At 45.9% G+C, this 20610-nt stretch overlaps 1 protein-coding gene across 1 annotated transcript; it reads right to left on the reverse strand.

Annotated features, from left to right (window-relative positions):
- Nucleotides 1-523: 523 nt before the first annotated feature.
- Nucleotides 524-17771, reverse strand: LOC146353650 (17-beta-hydroxysteroid dehydrogenase type 6-like). The gene is made up of 5 exons (XM_084836917.1): nt 17730-17771; nt 13100-13417; nt 10658-10916; nt 4559-4722; nt 524-1722 (listed from the first exon to the last, which is right to left on the reverse strand). Exons 2-5 carry the CDS (start codon nt 13410-13412, stop codon nt 1502-1504), a joined length of 957 nt encoding a protein of 318 aa, XP_084693043.1. The 5' UTR covers nt 13413-13417; nt 17730-17771; the 3' UTR covers nt 524-1501.
- Nucleotides 17772-20610: the final 2839 nt, after the last annotated feature.

Genomic DNA, 20610 nt, shown 5'->3' on the forward strand with positions numbered 1-20610 from the left:
CATGTTACTTCTAGAGCCTTAGTGCATAGCCTTTATACATAATTTTTGGTGGGTAAATTGCAGGAATACTTTCGCATTGTTTAAACACAGTATCAGCCTTAGATGTTTCCATACTTGAAGTGATATATCCAAATGAATGCATTACATACACATCTCAGGTAGAAAGCTTTAAAAAAAATTAAAAGGCACACAGAAAGGGAAGGCTGCCCCCTTCTGGAATGTACATCCCATAGTGGACTATTACTTTTTATGGTTTCCTGATAAAGCCAGGCCTCCATGAGGAGCAGCACTCACTGTAAACAGGCCAGTTTTTCAACTGGCCTCTCTATCTTTCAACTGCAGTATGAAGATCTGCAGCAGTTTCAAGGCAGATTTTATCTCCATGTTGTCAAATGTTTCATCTGCCTATTTCTATATGCAGAATTGCTTTTAAGTTACAGAGCCCTGTTGAAAAGTTGGCAACCGTGTTCCTAAAGTTGTCTGATTGCATAACAATCCTGGAATCTCATAGCAATCACACAAAGCCAGAAGAAAAGGAGATGTTTATTTCAACTTGACATGCACAATTTTGCCTTCTGTTTCTATGCCTATGGAAAAGAGCCATGACCAAAAGGTCCTTTGAACCTTGCTGTGAATCTTACCCATCCACTGAAGCATGAAATGATATTCCTGCTTATGGTTACCAGCAGCAACCTCTTACACCAGAACTGGGGAGAAGATCTAGAGCTTTTCTCCGTAAGTCTGTTAATCAGCTGTTAATCCACTGTATCTATTTTCAGTTTCACCACAGAATTGCGGTCTGAGCACTTAATGAAGAGTGTTTCCTTTCCTAGTTTTCTGCTACATAACCTCTAGGTGGCACCATGTTACAGCATAATAGCACAAATATGCATGTGAAAAAATGTTTTCTTTCGCTTTTACAATTAAATACCGCATGTTCCCTGCTCTAAAAAAAGACTCACCAAAAGTGCTCTTTAAATACAGAAGTGAAACTGGAGGGTCATGACATCATCTAAAGAACCCGTAAACAAATGCGAGTAGGGGATGATGAGTCACAATAAATGCCTCATGAAGAAAAGCCCCTACTGATAGTTCTCTAGGTGATTTGCAGTAGATTGGCAAGGGTTTCTTTAACAATAGCAAGAGCAAAGTGACTTTTCCCACCTAAATTAGACTGCTGAAATGCAGAAAGCGTGGGGAACCACTTTTGGTTATGTGACTTTTATGTGAAAGGACTGTGAGCTCAGTTTCATTCTGGTACTCAAAACACATTCCTGGGCTCAGAATGGGCTCAGAGGCATCCTGTTCTTTAATGTTAAGTCTATGTCTTTTGCGCTTGGAGTTCTAGTGGGGGGAAAAAACAAAGTAGATCAGAGAAACCTGAAGTCTGTCTTACACTGGGCAGATACTTGCATTGGCATATTTAAAGGCACGTTTGGAGTCTGGTACCCTATTACTGCACTTCTCTCCCCCAAATCTGAACTTTTCTGCCCCACCTTCTTTAAACAGCCTGAGCAGGCGTTGGCCAAGACCAGGTCAGCACAAAGTCCACCAAGGCTGTGGGCAAGTAAGAGAGAGGAATGTAGAAGAACTGGGCATCCCAGCCCGCAGGGTAGCGTGTTCTGGGGTGCTGGGATATCAAGGCATGTTCCATGCAGTCAGTGACCAGGTAGAGGTTTGTGCAGCACTGAGCTGTGAGGCTGTCTTTAGTCATCTTGTACACTGTAAAAGAGAGAGAGGGAGGGAGTTCAGTGAGGAGCTTTGTAGCCCAGAATACCATGAATAAATACCAGGAAATACAACAGTTTGAGATAGACTGTGTATGAGCTTTTCTGCACGAGGCTGTTAACGAGCTGTTAATCCACTGTCTCTATTTTTAGTTTTGTAACAGAACTGAGATCCAAGCACTGCACGAAGGGCATTTCCTTTCCTGCTTTTCTGCTAAATAACCTCTAGGTGGCACTATGGTATAGTAGAGTGGCACAAATACACAAGGGGAAAAAACCATTTCTTTCGTTTTAACAATTAAATACCACATTTTCCCTTCTCTAAAAAACCTCGTCAAATGCTCTTTAGACACAGAAGCAAAACCGGATGGTCATGACGTCTTCTAAAGAACCTGTAAACAACCATGAGTAGGGAACAATGAGCGCACAATAAATGCCTCATGTAGAAAAGCCCTAATTGTATGGGCAATATATTAACAGCTTTCAAATCAACAGCAACAGCTGGTGCTTATTGCTCATATCTCTCTGTTTCAGAGGGATACGTTGAATCTGGAAAAAGCCCATCCCATACCCCAAGCTATTCAAGAAATCAAAGAATGTATAATTGAAAGCCAATGTGATGTAGCAGTTAGAGTGTTGGACTGGGACTCAGGAGATCCGGGTTCTAGCCCCCACATGGCCATGAAGCTCACTGGGTGATTTTGGGCCAGTCACTGACTCTCAGCCTAACCTACCTTACAGGGTTGTTGTGAGGATAAAATGGAAAAGAGAAAGTTCACTAGAGGAAAAGGTGGGATATAAATGTAACCATTAAACAAGCAAGCAGGTGAGACTTTGCCACATCAGTAAGCAGGACAGGCTTTTGTAAGTGGGTGATCTGGCTTTCAAACCGAGACAAAAGTGCAATTCCTAGGTGGCTAACCTGTGCCATAGGTGTCCCAGGCAGGCAGCAGGAACTTGTCAAGGGCCAGTAAGCCTGGCTATGGGAGAGTCAGGCTTGTCTACCGCTCCTGTGCTGCATTGTTGCCTCCTCGCCCATCCAGTTCTGGCGTCATAGGCTAGAGGCACAGCCACATCAAGGCACAGGGCTGCACACATAAGGCACTCAAGAGGGATGCCACCACATACTTTGCAATAGCGATGTATTAATACAGCCACAAAAGTTACTGTCCCAGCCCCCTGCCTAAGATAGTCATTTCTGAATGGAAAAGTTAAAAAAAAGGAGCTAATATTTATAAAGATTCCCTGCCTTGTTGCTTGGAGGCAGTTCTCACCATGGGCAACCAGGCAAGTGAGTCTTTGCAAGCCTGCTTTGGTCATAACTTGAGGCACATTTGGCAAAACGCTGCTGCGGAGTCAGCCTCTCTCAGTTACCCCTCAACCTGCAACATGGGGCTCACAGCTCTGGACCACGTTGCAGGGTCACGGTATGTTACTCTCTCAGACTTAACCCAACCCCAGCCCACAGTGTTAACACTGGGCTACAGGGCTGTCACAAGTCACTTTCTCTCAGCCACATTCCCCCAATGTATATGAGGATAATGGTCTGCAAATACATGCACAATGGCAGCGCTATTTTTAAAACGTTTTAAAACTCACAGCAATTGACCTTTTCCCCACACATAAAATGAGACTTGCATTAGAAAGAGCATGAATTCCTATTCTTATGGCTACCTTTTCTTTAGGAGTGGACACACTGGTATCCAGCCACAGCTGTGGTAAAATCCTAGTTTACTCCATTGCAGTCATAACAGGGGACTACACTGCAGGGGGGAAAGTAACTTTTCAAGCAGCTGCTCTAGCCATTAAGGCACCCGAGGCAGGGCTCAGCCACTTTATTCCTCTCTAGACCCCAGCCATCCCATCCCTTCCAAACATGTACCACTTATTTGAACCCACCTTTGTTTTGGTTTTGGTTTTCAACTTACTCTCCTATCTAGAGGTGACTGGAGAACTCGCTTTGTATTGCTTAGGTGCTCTTTTCCTTTCATAGAATCGTAGAATAGTAGGGTTGGAAGGGGCCCATAAGACCATCGAGTCCAACTCCCTGCTCAGTGCAAGAATCCAAGTCAAAGCAAACCACTTGATAAGCGGCTGTCCAGCCTCATCTTGAATACCTCCAGTGTGGGAGAGCCCACCACCTCCCTAGGTAATGGGTTCCACTGTCATATTGCTCTAACAGGCAGGACGTTTTTCCTGATGTTCAGCCAGAATCTTTTCCTCTTCTCCTGGGCTGTACACCAAGCATGAAGCTTTGGATATTGAGCTCTTTCTCAGGATCAATATTAAGGACAAACATCTCATCCTCCAAGTGGATGGGGAGGATCTGCTAGCAAAGGTATCCACCAACACCAGGTAGAATGTAGACTTTTTATACCAGGGGAAGCTCAGGTCTGTGGGTCAAATCTGGCCCTCATGGGGTTCCAGTCCAGCCCTCCGGGGTTCCCCAGCTGGCCCCACCCATTTCCCCTGGCCTCACCCCCTTTATCCCAGCCCCGATTGTTTGGTGGTTTCCTGGGGTTTGTGCAGTTTTCCCCATTCTAAAACGTTGAAATGCCTCTCCTAAGGCTGAGTGACTGGCAGGAAGAGCTTTAAGCTACAACATGCTGATATTTTTGGCATTGGTTTTCTATTTTTGGCTCCACCCTTTTTACCTTTGGCTCCACCCAATTTGCCTTCAGCCCCACCCTCCACTGGAATGCAGCCCCCTTGGCCTAAAAGAGGTTCCTCAGTTTTATACTAACGGCTCCATGAATTAACAGCCCCTCCCAGCTCCTTCCCACCAGCACAGCCCCACCTCTCTCCCCATACAGACCACATAAAGGACTCACAGCTGTCAAAATAGGACTGGCCATAGCTATCTTTGACTTCCTGCGGGGTGCTGACCCACTGCCGCTCCAAGCTGTCAAGGTGGCCCTCGATATTGGTCATGGATGTTTGGAAATAGCCCGGCTCTATGATGGCTAATTTCACCCCAAATGGGCGGAGCTCCCGCCTAGAAAGAAACAATGGATAACAGGTGGCTGTAAGAAATCCACACAGCTGCCGTTGTGTAAGGGCTGCTTGTCCCTCTAGAAGTCCACAATTCTATTTCAGGAAATTGGCTATGGGGGGTGGGGGTTGTTTGGTGTGAGAATCCTGTTTTTGTATTCAGCAACCATGCAGGTGCTTCTAGATGGAGAGGTCCTAGCACCAACAATCAGAAGGCTATTCCATCTTTTCTTTCTTAAGGGATTTTATATGGTACATGGGGCTGCTTCTATCCCATTTGACGTATCCCATTACTTCTCCCCCACCCCCAAAACCAGTTCTTAGGTCATTGTGCCAATCCCATCTCCCCCCCCCCTGATATTTTGAGTGATCTATTGCCCAGCTGTGCACTCCTAACCACCATCCCAATAGGATGGCAGGTCTTTTCATTATCTGAGGGCTGTGCACCAGCTCTCTGTGCCTCAAGCTGAGCAACAGCAGTCATACTCTGTTCCTGGCCATGCACTCCTTATTCATATGCTCAGGCTCGGTCTGGAGAAGCAGTTTAGAGTGTGGTCAAGAAAGCCAGTTTTGTAGTTGGCTGGATTAAAGGGCAGGTCAGGGGTTGCCTCCAAATTGATGCTGTTCACTTTGAGGGGAACAGGTGCTGCTCTATGGACTAGCAGCTGACTGTCTGCCTACTCCCTCATGTTCAACATATATATTTGTAAATAAATCCAACACCAAAATGCCCTACCTCTCGAGTGTTCCCTCCTCAAAAGGAAACAGACCCTGTGCAGCAGATGCTCCTAGAACATACTATATATCTTCCATATTTAGCAACTGTTCCTCTGTTATTGTTATTGTACTAATGTTATCAGGTATATCCCCGTTCAATGCTGTTACATCCCAATAAGCACACACTATGCCAGGCGTAGCTGTGGGTATTCCTCACTTTTACAAAGCTGGCCTAATTGAATCTCTCCTGGTCATCTCATGACATGTCCATATGACTGCTCTTCTCAATGCCTATTTGTTTTGGAAGTGCACTAAACAGAAAGCACACAGGAAGGAATCATCAGTAAAGAAGGCACCATGACAATGTGTCCTTGGCTGTGATCTGTTCTGTGCATGGATCAAAAACATGATTTCTGCTCATGACCACCTCACCATAGGCTGATATAACTGGGAGTCAACACACACAAAAAACTTCAATAGGCTATGGGCATTTCTATATGAGGCTTTTATCCTGCACCCTTACTAAGGCTTCTGCTTCCAAATTCTTTGCAGGATTAAGATCAGTTCCTTTACATGTGCTTTTTTCCAGGGGAGGGGGGTGTCTTTCTCTGCCTTTCTATATGTTTCATTATATAACCACTAGATGGTGCTGTGGTATAGTGGAATTGTGGAATTACATGAGACCCTCCTTCCACGATTTCTAAATAATACCAGACTTTCCTGGTTAGGGAAAAAAACACAATAATCGTTGCAAAGCACAGGAGAGGCCCTGGGGGAGGATGATATCATGTAAAGGACCCACAAACTACCATGAATGAGGAGGCATGAGCGCACAATAAAAGACTCAAGGGGGAGGCCCCTAACTTAAAAAAGAAACATCTTTTTAATTTTTTTTTCATTTATTTGTCTTGTAACACACACTTCCATACCAGTGGGACTCTGTTTTTAACCTCCAGTGAGTAGAGGACCAGGCACAGGCTACTGTAGAACAATAAGAAAGCTAGACAAAAAAAGGAAAAGAGACTATGGAAGGACAAGACTCTCCAGTGGTGGTGACCTGCAAGGTGTGTGCCATGTTTGTTTTCTTGCCTGAGAACAACATGGCCTACATGTGCAACAAGTGCAAGTTGATCACACTGCTGAAAGAAAAAGTAAGAGGACTGGAGCGGCGAGTGTCAACCCTCCAGGGAATAAGAGAACACGAAGAGTTGTTGGACAGAATGGTGGAACTACAGCAGCAAAGCGAAGTACAGGAGCTAGAAGAACAACAGCAAGCTGAGGCACAAGAGGAAACTGCTGAGGAGAGGAAAAATGAAGTAGAGAATACTCCTTGGAAAAGGGTGACAGTTAGGAGCAGAAGAACTAGAAGCCACTCTGCACCAGTGGAGGCAGTGGAACTAGGGAACCATTTCCAGGTACTTGAGGATGAGACTGGAGGACAGCCTGCAGAGGAAGAATTACAGGGGAACCTGCGTGAGAGCGAGCAAGAGGTTGAAGGTCAACCAAGCAGAGGCAATGAAACCAAGGTCTACAACAAGAAGAAGAAAGAGTAGTGGTAGTGGGAGACTCCTTGCTAAGTGGGATCGAAACCCAAGTATGTCGCGAAGACCCGTGGACTCGCCAGGTATGCTGTCTCCCGGGAGGATGGATTAGAGACATGACTGAAGGGCTGCCTGTACTCATAAAGCCCACTGACAGGTATCCCTTTCTTCTCATCCATGTGGGAACAAATGATACTGCCAAGCGGACCAAGAAATCACGTCAGACTTTGAAGCTTTGGGAAGGAAACTCAAGAACTTTGGGGCCCAGATAGTTTTCTCATCCATCCTTCCAGTAGTTAGAAGAGGGATAGAAAGGGAAAGAAAAATACTCCAGGTGAATGAGTGGCTATGAAGGTGGTGCCGACGAGAGAGATTTGGATTCTGGGACCACGGGCTATACTTCCTGGAAGATGGGCTGTTGGCTAGGGACAGGTTGCACCTCACAAAGGATGGGAAGAATGTGTTTGGCCACAGCATGAAGAACTTCATCAGGAGGGCTATAAACTGAATCCTACGGGGAAGGGAGACGTAAAGTTGGGGGTAACAATGGATGAAGGCTCATGCACCACAACGGAGAGAACAGCTCTAATAGCACCCAATAATAGTCTTCAGAAACATGTAGGAAGAAAGCCAGACTATAAAGCACATGATCTTCGATGTCTATATACTAATGCCCAGTGTATGGGAAACAAACAGAACGAACTTGAATTCTTAATACAGGAGGGAAATTATGACTTGATAGGTGTAACTGAGACTTGGTAGGATCTCTCATGACTGGAATACAGCAACTGAAGGATATAATTTTTTCAAAAAGAACAGGAGGGACAGAAAGGGAGGTGGGGTTGCACTGTATGTTAAAAATACATATCTCTGCACAGAAATACAGGAAGATGAGCTTGGTAGCCCCATCAAGAGCATCTGGGTTAAAATAAATGGAGCAAAGAATAAAACGAACATGGTGGTCAGAGTCTACTACCAGCCACCCAATCAAGGAGAAGATGAGGATGAAACTTTTGAAAAGCAAATAGCCAATGTTTCAAGGAAGCATGATGTAGTAGTAATGGGGGACTTCATTTTCCCCAATATTTGTTGGAAGACACATTCTGCAAAACATGGCCCCTCCAGGAAATTCCTAACTTGTGTGGCAGATAACTTCCTCCTATAGAAAGTAGAGGAAGGAACTAGAGGATTGGCTCTCCTTGACTTGATCCTAACCAACAGAGATGACTTAGTGGGTAAAGTAGCAGTTACAGGAACTCTGGGGGAAAGCGACCATGTTATACTTGAGTTCGTGGCTCTAAAGGAAGCAAAGGTGGAGTGTAGCCAAACGCGTACCCTGGATTTTAGGAAAGCTGATGTTAATAAACTCAGAACAATGATAAGTAAGGTCCTATGGCAAGTGACTCTAATGAGAAAAGGAGTCCAAGATAGGTGGGAGTTTTTAAAAAAGGAAATTCTCAAGGCACAAGTACAAACAATTCCAACAAGAAAAAAAGGTGGAACACAACAGAGGAAGCCAATGTGGCTTCACAAAAAGCTTAGAGATGACCTGAAAACAAAAAAGGACACATATAGGAAGTGGAAGGAAGGCCAAGAAACAAAGGAAGAGTACAGGCAGGAAGCACAGAATTGCAGGGATGGCATCAGGAAGGCTAAAGCTGAGAACGAGCTGAAGTTAGCAAGGGATGCTAAAAGCAACAAAAAGGCTTTCTTCAGCTATGTGCATAGTAAAAGACAGAGGAAAGGAATAGTAGTTCAGCTATTAAATAAGCATGGCAAAATGATAACAGATGACAAAGAAAAGGCAGAAGTGCTCCATTCCTACTTTGGCTCAGTCTTCTCCCAAAAGAGGGTCTATGACCCCCCTGGCAAAGGCAAAGTACAGGCTGAAGGAGCAGGATTGCAGCTTGAGATCGATAGGCATATGGTCAAGGAACACCTAATTCCTTTGAATGAGTTCAAATCTCCAGGGCCAGATGAACTGCATCCTAGAGTAATAAAGGAACGGGCAGAAGAACTCTCAGAACCGCTGTCTATTCTCTTTGAGCAATCATGGAGGATGGGTGGAGTCCCAGATGACTGGAGGAGGGCTAATGTTGTCCCTATCTTCAAAAAGGATAAAAAGGAGGAACCTGGGAACTACAGACCAGTCAGTCTGACATCAATCCCTGGGAAAATTCTGGAGCAGATGATAAAGCGATCCATCTGTAAGCACCTTGAAAATCATGCAGTGATTACTCGAAGCCAACATGGATTTGTCAAGAACAAATCTTGCCAGACGAATCTGATCTCATTGTTTGATCAAGAACCTCCCTTGTGGACTGTGGGAATGCTGTGGACATAATATACCTCGACTTCAGCAAAGCTTTCAACAAAGTGCCCCATGATATCCTGATGAGCAAACTAGCTCAAAGTGGGCTAGATGAAACAACGATCCGGTGGATCCACAGTTGGCTACAGAATCAGACTCAAAGAGTGCTAATCAATGGGACCTTCTCAAACTGGGGAGAGGTAACGAGTGGGGTACCGCAGGGCTCTGTCCTGGGCCCAGTGCTCTTCAACATTTTTATTAATGACTTGGAGGAGGAGGTGCAGGGAATGCTGACCAAATTTGCAGATGACACAAAATTGTGCGGGATAACTAATATCCTGGAAGACAGAAACAAAATTCAAAGTGATCATGATAGGCTGGAGCACTGGGCAGAAAACAACAGAATGACATTTAATAGGGATAAATGCCAAGTTCTGCGCCTAGGAAAAAGAAACCAAATGCACAGTTACAAGATGGGGGATATGTGGCTCAACAACACTACAAGCGAGAAGGATCTTGGAATTGTTGTCGATCACAAGCTCAATATGAGCCAACACTGTGATGTGGCTGCAAAAAAGGCAAATGCTCTTTTGGGCTGCATTCATAGAAGCATAGCTTCCAAATCCCGGGAAGTACTAGTTCCCCTCTACTCAGCACTGGTTAGGCCTCATCTGGAGTACTTTGTCTAGTTCTGGGCACTCCACTTTAAGAAGGATGCAGACAAGCTGGAGAGGGTTCAGAGGAGGGCAACAAAGATGATCAGGGGACTGGAAACAAAGCCCTATGAAGAGAGACTGAAAGAACTGGGCATGTTTAGCCTTGAGCAGAGAAGACTGAGGGGAGATATGATAGTGCTCTTCAAATACTTGAAAGTTTGTCACAGAGAGGAAGGCCAGGATCTCTTCTCGATCATCCCAGAGTGGAGGACCCGGAATAATGGGCTCAAGTTACAGGAAGCCAGATTCCAGCTGAACATCAGGAAAAATTTCCTGACTGTTAGAGCAATACGACAATGGAACCAATTGCCTGGGGAGGTAGTGGGCTCTCCCACACAGGAGGCATTCAAGACGAGGCTGGACAGCCATCTGTCAGGGATGCTCTGACCTGGATTCCTGCATTGGGCAGGGGGTTGAACTTGATGGCCTTGTAGGCCCCTTCCAACCCTACTATTCTATGATTCTATCTATGATTCTATGACTCATATAGAAAGCCTCTACATCAATTTTTTTAAGGCCAACTTTCCTGTTCCAGATGTTAATAAAACCAGCTAGCAGAGCCCCAAATTGATCACTACACTCCTCCACTTGATCTATCCTGATCTGGTACCTCTTAGCAATTTGACAGTTCTGATGTTCGAAGTGGTAGATTACCTGAGGCTATCGGAAAAAGCCTCCACCCCATACTTAGAGGGACAGTAGCCTCCTCCATAGAAAGATAGTCGACCCAGTATGCTGGAGACGTTGATCACCCTTCCCCTGGCCTTCCTCACCAGGGGCAACATGTGTAGGGTCACATCAATCAGCCCAAGTAGATTGACATTCAGCACTTTCACAAAGTCACCTTTGGTCAGCCACTCATTGGGGGCTAGGGGATGTACAACGCCTGCATTGTTTACCAAGCCCCAGAGCCCTGAGGAGAAAAGGCAACAAGTAAGCATACAAATAGGTACATAAAATGGACCTTGGGAACAGCTAGTAAGTAGGAGAAGGAATACTTTATTCTCAGGACAACATACTTTGTTAGGCTGGGAGTTCCCAAACATTCACATCAGCAAGACTCTGTAGACTAAAGGACATATTCCTTGAACAAAACTCAAACCAAGGACTAAACTGCACATGGCACAGCAGCCTATGTTACTCCAGCTACTGCTTTTCATTTGAAGTAAAATGTTGGCACCTAGCACAGGCATGAACCCACCACCAGAAATTAATAATGGCCTCATGCACCACTGACTGAGCTACTAAGGGAGGCATACAGTCCCCACCTATACACATTTACTCAGAAGTAAGTCCCACTGTGTTCACTGAGGTTTACTGCCTAGCGTGTTTAGGATTGCAGCCTAAATAATTTAGCCTTCACCCACAGTATTTATGCACATATCTACCCCGTTCACAAATAAAGGGGGATCGTTCTTTTCTGTTTCTACACAAAAAGAAGCACACAGGTAGGAGAAACTTAAGTCCTCCAGTGCTGTGCCATCGCCTGATGCACATTTCTCTCAGCCCTGCTCCAATTCCTGAACTGAGTTTGTTATGCTTAAGCAATAGAATGGTTCACTGTTAGACTGGGGAGAGTAAAAAGTGTTTGACGAGGCGTAAGGCAGAGGTGAAGGAGGGCGTCGCCTCTCTGGCCCTGTGTTCCTTTTTGTGTAAGAAATCAATTTCTTCCCCCCACCCCACCCCACCCCCGGCCTTCTGCTGTATACATAAACAGGTGCATAAATATGCCTGTAGCTGCTCCATCTTGTCTAGTTTGGGCCTAAAGGTTGGGATTAAAGTTGGATGGATGTCTGATATGGAATCATCAGACTGGCAGGGCCCAAAATGCAGTCTAGTGACCTGCTCTCCCTAGGGCAGAGGTGGACAGCTTGTGGCCCTCCAGATGATTTGGCCTACAACTCCCTTCAGCCCTAGCCAGCACAGCCCATGGTGAGGGATCATGGGAGTTGAAGGCCAAAACATCTGGAGAGCCACAAGCTGCCCATGCCTGAGAACAAGATGCCCACACATCACTGTTTTTCAGTCTATGGAGCAGCCCCACCCTACTGGCTCCACCACAGCAGATATGAGGCACTGGCACGATGAGAGAGGTGGGAGGAAGACATTAAGCAGGTAAAGTCACATAGCCTGTCTTTTCAAGCAGACATACAATAGAGCAGCTTTCCCCAACCTAGTGCCCTTCAGATGGGACTACAACTCCCATCAACTCCAGCTAGCATGGCCAGTGATCAGAGATGATGGAGTTGGAGTCCAGCAACATCTGAGGGGCAGGTTCCTCATCTCTGCTTTAATAGCTGTGTAGAAGAAGGAATGTCAGCGGCAGTCAGAGAAGTTGTCCCTGCTGAAATTCCTGCTTCTGCATACTTAATTAAATGTCCTTTTTGGTATCTCGCAGCCCTTGACCCTCCTGGGATCCTTGAAAGGGAGGAGTGGTGACAAAAGCTTCTGACTGCTATGGGCTCAGTTTCCTCAGGATTAAGGTACCCAGCTTCCCTGCCCCTGGCAGAGGGGCTGTGTTGTAACAACATCCCTGACGGGCAGAAATTAAAGCATCTTTCCCCATCGGTGCATTTGCACCAGGGTAAGTTTGGCTTGCCGGGATGTGAAAGGCATGGAGCATATTTTAGGAAAACATTGCAATTCTCCTCCAGTGAGCAATGAAATGGTCTGGGGAGAGAGAAAGTGTAGGAGCAAGTAGGATTGCCAACTTTTACAGAGAATGCAGCTCCTTTCCCTGTGCCTTTAATAACAGCTTGGCGTGGAGACACTAGCAACGATAATCTCCATGCTGTGAAATGTTTCTCCTGCAGATTCCTCCACACCAAAGTGCTGTTAAACACACAGGAGCAGATCGGGCTGGGTTTTCTATCCAGCTGGCAACCCCAGGAGCCAGTCTAGTGGGAAAGAAGTCGTGCCCCTGTGTTGTAGGGGCTTAGGAGCCAGGCCGATGTACCCAGCGAGGTTTTGGAGGTGGGGACCTAATCAGCTTAGAAGGGTGGCTCTTTTCTATACAGTCTAAGAGATACTGCCACATATGCCACAAGCCCAAAGCCTGAAGATCTTGAGAGCATTGGAGGAAGTCAGCCACTGTACCTTTATTCCCTACACGTCCTTTCACCCACTCGGTTGCTGCCTCCACACTCTCTGTGCTGGTGACGTCCAGAATGGTGGTTTTCAGCCGCTCTGATGAGAGCCTCTCCAGCTGCTCTGCCCCCTTCTGCGTGTAACAGGCTGCCAACACATGCAGGCCCTGGAGATCCAGCTGCCTGGCGAGCTGGTGCCCAAAGCCAGAATCGCAGCCGGTGATGAAGACATATTTCTCTCTGAGGTTCTCCACAGTCTGCCTCTCTCGGTACCATTGTATCACAAAGTACACCAAGACTGCCAGTGCCAGATAGAACCACATGCTTGCTGTGTATTAGAATAAGACAAAGCACAATGCAGGGTGGGTTTCCCCCCCTCCCTGCATTGCCAGTTTAATTTCCCCCATCTATTCTCATTCATTTCTACACCAGTCTAAAATCCTACACTTAAAACAGGGCTTTCTGCTTCCATTTTAAATGCAGGATCGCCACTCCCTCTACATGTGCTTCCTTCCCCCCTCCTTCTCTCCATATCTGAGTCTTCCATTATCCTTCATTGATCTCGCTCCTCTTCTTGCCGCTTTAACTCTTTTCAGTTAAAACTCAGGAAACTCAGGCAGAACACAATGGGGGAGTGGGGTAATAATTTGATAGCTCATTATCTGTGATCTATTTAAAAATGGAACAAAGGGCATTTAGTGCAGGAGACGCCCTGGAGGGTCAGGGCATCATATAAAAAGCCCACAAACTTCCCTGAAGGAGCAAGCTCAATTGCACAATAAAAGCTCTGTGTGATGAAGCCCACTGTCCGGCAGGAATGCACTCAGAAGAATGCTTTCCAGCCTCCAAAAGGTTAAGGAGCAACGTCTGATAATGGTTAATGCTTATCATGTGTGCACTGTAGTTCATTGCACCTTTTCCTGAGCAAATGACATTTCCTATAATGTGGTCAATGTATGTACTGGTCATATTGCCTAGAATAAACTAGCACAACAGAGACTATTGAAGCTCAGTGTGGAGGTAACTCAACTTTATCAGGGTAAAGACAAGTAACTCTGTGAAGGCTCCCTTTTCAGAGAGGACTGCAGCAAAATGATAGCCAAAGGCATTACTATAACATTCCACTGCTAAAAATGGCAGTCATCAGCTCAATGATCCAAACAGCTGTGTAAGATATACCTGACCATATTCATAAATGTTAATGTAGGGGAGCAGATCTCATGTCATTTACAGAGAAGGATTGCGCTTACATGGATTCTTAATGTTCAAAGGTTTAATAATAGTAACAGCTAGCATTTATAGAGGACGTTAGTATCAAAACCACTTCAGTCTAGTAATCCTTGCTACCCCACTGAGCTTCTGGGTTTTTTTTAATCAGGTGACTGAAAGTTGGACTCTTCCATTCATGTGAAAGGGAGGAGGAGATCATTGAAGGTCCCAAGTGAGGGACGGGGCAAGCAGTGACCGCAGCAAGGTAGGGTAGCCACTTTAAAAGGTAAAGGTGTCCCCAACCAGTCGTGTCCGACTCTAGGGTGCGGTGCTTATCCCCATTTCTAAGCCGAAGAGCCAGCGCTGTCCGAAGACGCTTCCGTGGTCATGTGGCCGGCATGACTGAACACCGAGGTGCACGGAACGCTGTTACCTTTCCCGCCAAGGCGGTACCTATTTATCTACTTGCAATTTCTTGCTTTCGAACTGCTAGGTTGGCAGAAGCTGGAACTGAAGACAGGAGCTCACTCCGTCACGCGGCACTCGGGTCTCGAACTGCTGTCCTGCCTACCTTCCAGTCTGCAGTTCAGCGTCTTAACCACTAAGCCACTACGGCCCCTCGGTAGCCACTTACACAGTGGCAAAAAGGACAAAAGGGAACACTGATCTGCATAAAATTTACATAATGCTGCTTTATATGTAAAGATGCACATTTCAAAATGAATTCTAAAAAGACCCATCCTATGGTCCCTGGGTGAGTGCCCCAGGGAACATAGAATTGTTTAGATTCCTTCTTCCGAGGTCATAGACAGTGCTTCAGCCTCAGAAGGAGTCAGAGATCTGACCCCTGACCCCTCGCAGCCAGCGTGGAAAAAGCTATGCCAGCTGCCCTCTGAGGTCAGAAAAGCAACTTCAGAGGAGGAGGAAAAGGGGCATTCCAGTGGGCAGGGAGGGGAGGAGATGAGAAAGGCCAGGATACAAGTTATCTTGAGCCTCTTCCAGTCTCCTTCCCTCCCCCTCTAAAGTACCATTGCTAGACGGGCTAAAAAGCCCACCTAGCGAAATTTGCAGGGCAGAAGGCAGGGAGGCAAAGATTGTCTCCACTACTGCTCCTGCCCTGCACTGGATGATCAGATGCCTCTGAGTTCAGGGGCTTCCAGTCACTAAGGATGCAATCGATAGGACTGCACCCTTTAATAGAATCCTTCTGGTGTGCCTGCTCAGTCTGCTATCTAGATGCTAAGTTGTGATGGACAGCTTCAAGGCCCCTCCTCTCCCTTCTTAGGTTTCTTTATCTTTAAACCAGACTTGGACTGCACAGCCCTTCAAATAGAGGATTGTCCTCTGTAAAGTAGGGCACATCAAGCACTGCTAAGTGAGAATTTTGATAATACCCAGTGGGCATTTTTTAGATATGTTTCTATTCTGTGCTGTTGATGTGGTTTTAATGGTGCTATTTCAGGGTGACATTTCACTGTAACTCACTTTATTGTGACTGGTTTGTTTTTAATTCTCTTGTGATTTACACTCTTCTTGTAAGCTGCCTTACATTTGATGCTTATCCTAGAAAGGTAGGATATAAATGTCCAAATAAATCAAGACATCAAAAGAATACTAGGTTGTACCCAAAGCTGTCCATCTGCCAGCAGAACTGATGCCCCCTGCATCCTGCTGTGCACTCCTCAAATCTGCTCTGGAGGGCTGGGGGACTCTCTGGAGCAAATTTGGGTGGTGCAAGGGGGAGGAGAGGAAGAAGTCTTGTTGCATGACTGAAAGTCTGATCACACGACATTGCATGTAGCCCATCATGCTTTGAGTTCTTGTTCTCTTTGGAAGCATTTCAGTGCTTCCCCCTTGCTGTGCCTGCTTTATGCTGTTGGTGTATTTTTGTTCTTATTTTAATCTGCATTTTTCCTGCATTTTCTGCATATGCTCTTTTGAATGATTTTGTTGATTGTTCCTGTTATCTGTTTATGATCATCATTCACATATATGCATAGTGACCTCCATTTGCCAAGTCCGAATCCTTAGGCAGCCAAAACAGCACCATCCATGTACAGGAAGGAGGCATCAGCAGGCTTTGGGAAACCCCAAGGTTTGCAGAAGTACAAAACCCCCCCGGGGGGGGGACCCAAAGCAGCCTAATGAGGACTGAGCATGCTCAGTGGCCATGGAACACTGACTGTCTACGGAGCATGCTCAGTCCTCATTGTGGGGGTGGGGAAGAAAACCAGAGGGGAGGAGAGATAGAACAGAGTGTTCTGCAAGAGGGCAGGGTGCCAGCCAGCCAGCCAGCCAGCCATGAACAGGAGCAGTCCACATTGCAACATCTTGTTGCACTCGGAAGGTCCAACTTGTAGCTCTTGGAGCGATTGTTATTTTATAACAAAATCGACATGCTTGCTACCATGTTTCTGTTTTTTTTATCAGCCCGCATTTCATTGTGTGAGGCTTGCGTTTTTATTTAGTTGAGGAGTTGGTATTTGGGTGGGGAATACCCATTTCATCTGGGAGGGGAATACCCATGGAATACCCAGCCCATAGAGAGTTGTCTAGTGCCAACTTAGATGTCACTTTGGCACCAGAGAACTTTTTATTTTTCCCTCTTTGCATACCGATTCGACACTGAAGTGGACTAATTTTTTTAATGTATTTAGTTTATTTCTAATCCGCCCAATGACTAATGTTCTCCAGTTAAAAAACCAGTTAAAAAACTAAAACACCATTTTAAAACACAGTTAAAAATATAAAATACTATACAAATATTTGAAAGAATAATACAATATAATGCAAGCAAATGGGGTATACAACGCCGTCATGTGCCCTTTTTTTGCCTTGAAAAGCTACTGTAGGAGATTCTGAGTAATATTTTGTGATGTGATTCGCAGATTCACTTACGCATAGTTTTTCCAAAGCAGTTCCAGTTCAGACAGAGTGCCCATGTGCAAAAAAATATGAGGTTCCTGAACATTTCACAGTTGTGTTGAAGAGGGAATATCAGCAGGTGAAGCTTTTTTCACCCCTAATAAGTGGCACCTACCAAGTCACTCTTCTGCTCAACTATTACAGGGGTCTGTCCCCTTTTGTATATGGTCACTCTAGTTCTAAAGTGCAACCCATATTCCATTCTGGTCCTGGGCTCCACCCTCCACCCTTGATGAATTTGCTGACAATCCTCAGATACACACACACACCAAGCCATAGAAAGTCTGTTCCAGGAGCCATCAGTGTCTCTTTTGTGGTACTTGCTAGATATACAGGTTATCTACTCCTAGGAACAATGACAGGTTGTCTTTTTAAAATGTAGCTGTCAACCTTATTAAAGTATAACATGCCTATCCAACTTCCCTAGGGGGGAAAAAAACTAGCTAGGATTCGAGCTGCTATCTTTTAAAGACTACCTGTGCACAAAGTGTAAAGGTTTTGCTTACCTCAGAATTCAGTTCACACTTCTCTGTCTGCCCAATCTGTCTGAAACAGGAGCCCTCAATGCTCAAAATAATAGATCTGTTAATCTATTCTGTTAATAGTTATCCGTTTTCCCTCCATCCCACCCCAGAATTTGTACAGAGGCTCTGGATAGGCTGGAAAGCAGATGCCAGGTTCTGTGGCAAGCAAAGGAGAAAGTCCAAAGTACTGGGTTGTAACTATGCATGGATGGTCCATGGGCTTGATCCCAAAAATTTTCCTCCCCAGTTCAGTCCCCTGCAATCATGTGCCACCAAAGCACCCATACCAGTAGCTGGCTGCTTGGCATCTCATCCAGGTCACAGGCCAATTACTCCCATTTGCTCCACAAGGCCAAATGGCTTTGAAATAGGTGTTAGTTCAAGTCTGTTTGTATTGCAAACAACAAGTCTCCTGCTAGTATCACAGTCGACAGCAGGAGGCTGATCAAAATGTTCCTTGTTAATGAAAAAGGAATTTGGCTTAGTTTTCTGCTTTGTTTTGCCCCCTAATTTTTTATGAACACTAATCTTGTATTTGTTATATACATTTAGGGCCATACTAGACATGATGCTAAATGCGTCACAAATGCCTTATTTTATTGTTAGTAGTCACCAATTTTCATTGGGACCACAGGGGGCATCTCCCTTATGAGGAAAGGTTACCATAGCTGTGATTGTGGAAAAAAGGAAGGTAAGGGGAAACATGATAGAGGTGTACAAAAGTATGCATGGTGTGGAGAATGTAGATAGAGAGACATCTTTTCCCTCTCTCATAATACTAGAACCCAGGGTCATCTCATGAAGCAGATTGGGTGGGAGATTCAGGACAGATAAAAGGAAGGGGTTCTTCACACAGCACATAGTCAAACTATGGAATTTGCTACCACAAGATGGCCATCAATTTGGATGGCTTTAAAAGGGGGTTAGACAGATTCCTGAAAGAGTAATCTATCAGTGGTGACTAGCTCTGATGGCTATGTGCTACCTCCAGTATTATAGGTAGTATGCCTATGTATACCAGTTGCTGAGGAACATGGGTGGGAGGATGCTGTTGCACTCGTGTCCTGCTTGTGAGTTCCTGGTTGACAGCTGGTTGGCCACTGTGTGAACAGAATGCTGGACTAGAAGGAAGCTTGGTCTGATCCAGCAGGGCTCTTATGTTCTTATGTTTACAGTGCATGGGGAAGGTGGGGGGTGGGGGGGGGTTGACCCCACAGCAGCTATCAACTTGTGTGTGTTTTAATCAACCACAGCACTTCAAGTGGCACATTTAGCATCACATCTAGTTTGGCACTTAGATAAACAGACATACACACACACACAATTTATATACCAGCATTTAACATGAGAAGAATATAGTCTTGACAGTAAGTAAGGAGAAAAGCTTACACAGCTTTGTGGCCAACATATTAATTAAGTGAATGAAAATGACTTCCCAAAGAATGCATTTTTATTACATGCTTAGAAAATCAAAACAAAACAGAGAGCAAAAAAAAAGCTCTCCAAATAAGGTGTAATTGCATGGAACATTCCATATTATGCATCCTGTTTGCAAACATCACATTCTAGTGATGGATTGTTAGCATGCTTTCAGTCAGGCCTGCACAGCTTTTGACCACCAATCCAACCCATCAGCATATAATGGTGATCCACCAGGGCTTGCCAAGTCTCTTGTTGTTTTGGTGCCTGGCTGGCACTGCAAAAACAATGGAAGCTGGAAAGCACCTGGCAAGCCAAGATATATGGCTGGTGGGGCTGTGTGCACCATAGTGGCTTACAAGTTATACAGCCTGCTCTAAACTGATTTTCAGGAGTCCAGGCTCATACTGATAGTGTGTTGGCCAGGTGTTCGGCTACATGTTAATTGCTGGTGTGGACACAGTAGTGGTTGATTTAGACCAGGGGTGTTGAGCCTCTTTCAGGAATGAATTCAGTTTCAGAGAAGCTGTCGGGGGCTGTATTCCAGTAGTGGGCAAAGGGCGTGGGGCCCCAAAATTCCAGAAATACCAAAAACACCCATATATTTTAGCTTAAAGCTCTTAGAAGACACTTTTCAATCTCTTAGAATGAGAAAAATCCTGTGCAAAAGCTGAGAAACAACCAAACGATCAGCGGTTGGGGGGAAAGGGCCATCTGGGGAGCCAGTTTCAGCCTACAAACTTGAAGCTCAATTCCCCGGGGTTAGAGTGTCAGACTAGGCTCGGTGAGACCCAGGTTCAAACCCTCACTCAGTCACGAGGCTCACTTGACTGCGGCCAGTCACATTTTTTTTCTTTTTAGCCTAATCTATTTCATAGGGCTGTTGTGAAGAACCGTGTATGGCACCCGAAGACTCCTGCAGGAAAGGTGAGGTAACCCACCCCCTGGCCAGGTTTCGCCATCACAGCCCTGCCCCCGACAGCGCTGCCTCCCTGCAACAGACGGCAAAGTTCCCGCGACGGACTAAAACGCCGACGCCGCTCCGTGGCTGGGGCTTCGTCCTGCGCTCCTGAGCATCCTTGCTTCCAGAACCATTCAGCTTTGACGACACTCGCGGCCTTTCTTCGCCCGCGCGTCGGGCGAGGCGCGCGTGCGCTCAGCTCTCCCCACGACCAATCCGAAGGGAGGGGGCTCCAGCCCCCCTCTGGGACCCCCACTTCTGCGTTCCGCGAATGAACAGCTGCTTATACATGCGTACGCGACCTCTCGTTTAATAATAAAAGCTCTCCTGCACAGTTAGGCGGAGGCGACCCTACGCCACCGCTGGAGGGCCTCGGCGCGCGCCCCGCCATTTACGCGTCCTTCCCGCCGCGACTACAACTCCCACAAGCCCTTAGCCTATTACGAGGCGGGCGGCGGGAGGCGGGCGTTCGTCGGATTGGCT

Source organism: Heloderma suspectum, chromosome 2 (genome assembly GCF_057233095.1).
Source record: "Heloderma suspectum isolate Gila_16-S chromosome 2, 16-S_ref, whole genome shotgun sequence".
Classification (NCBI taxonomy): domain Eukaryota; kingdom Metazoa; phylum Chordata; class Lepidosauria; order Squamata; family Helodermatidae; genus Heloderma; species Heloderma suspectum.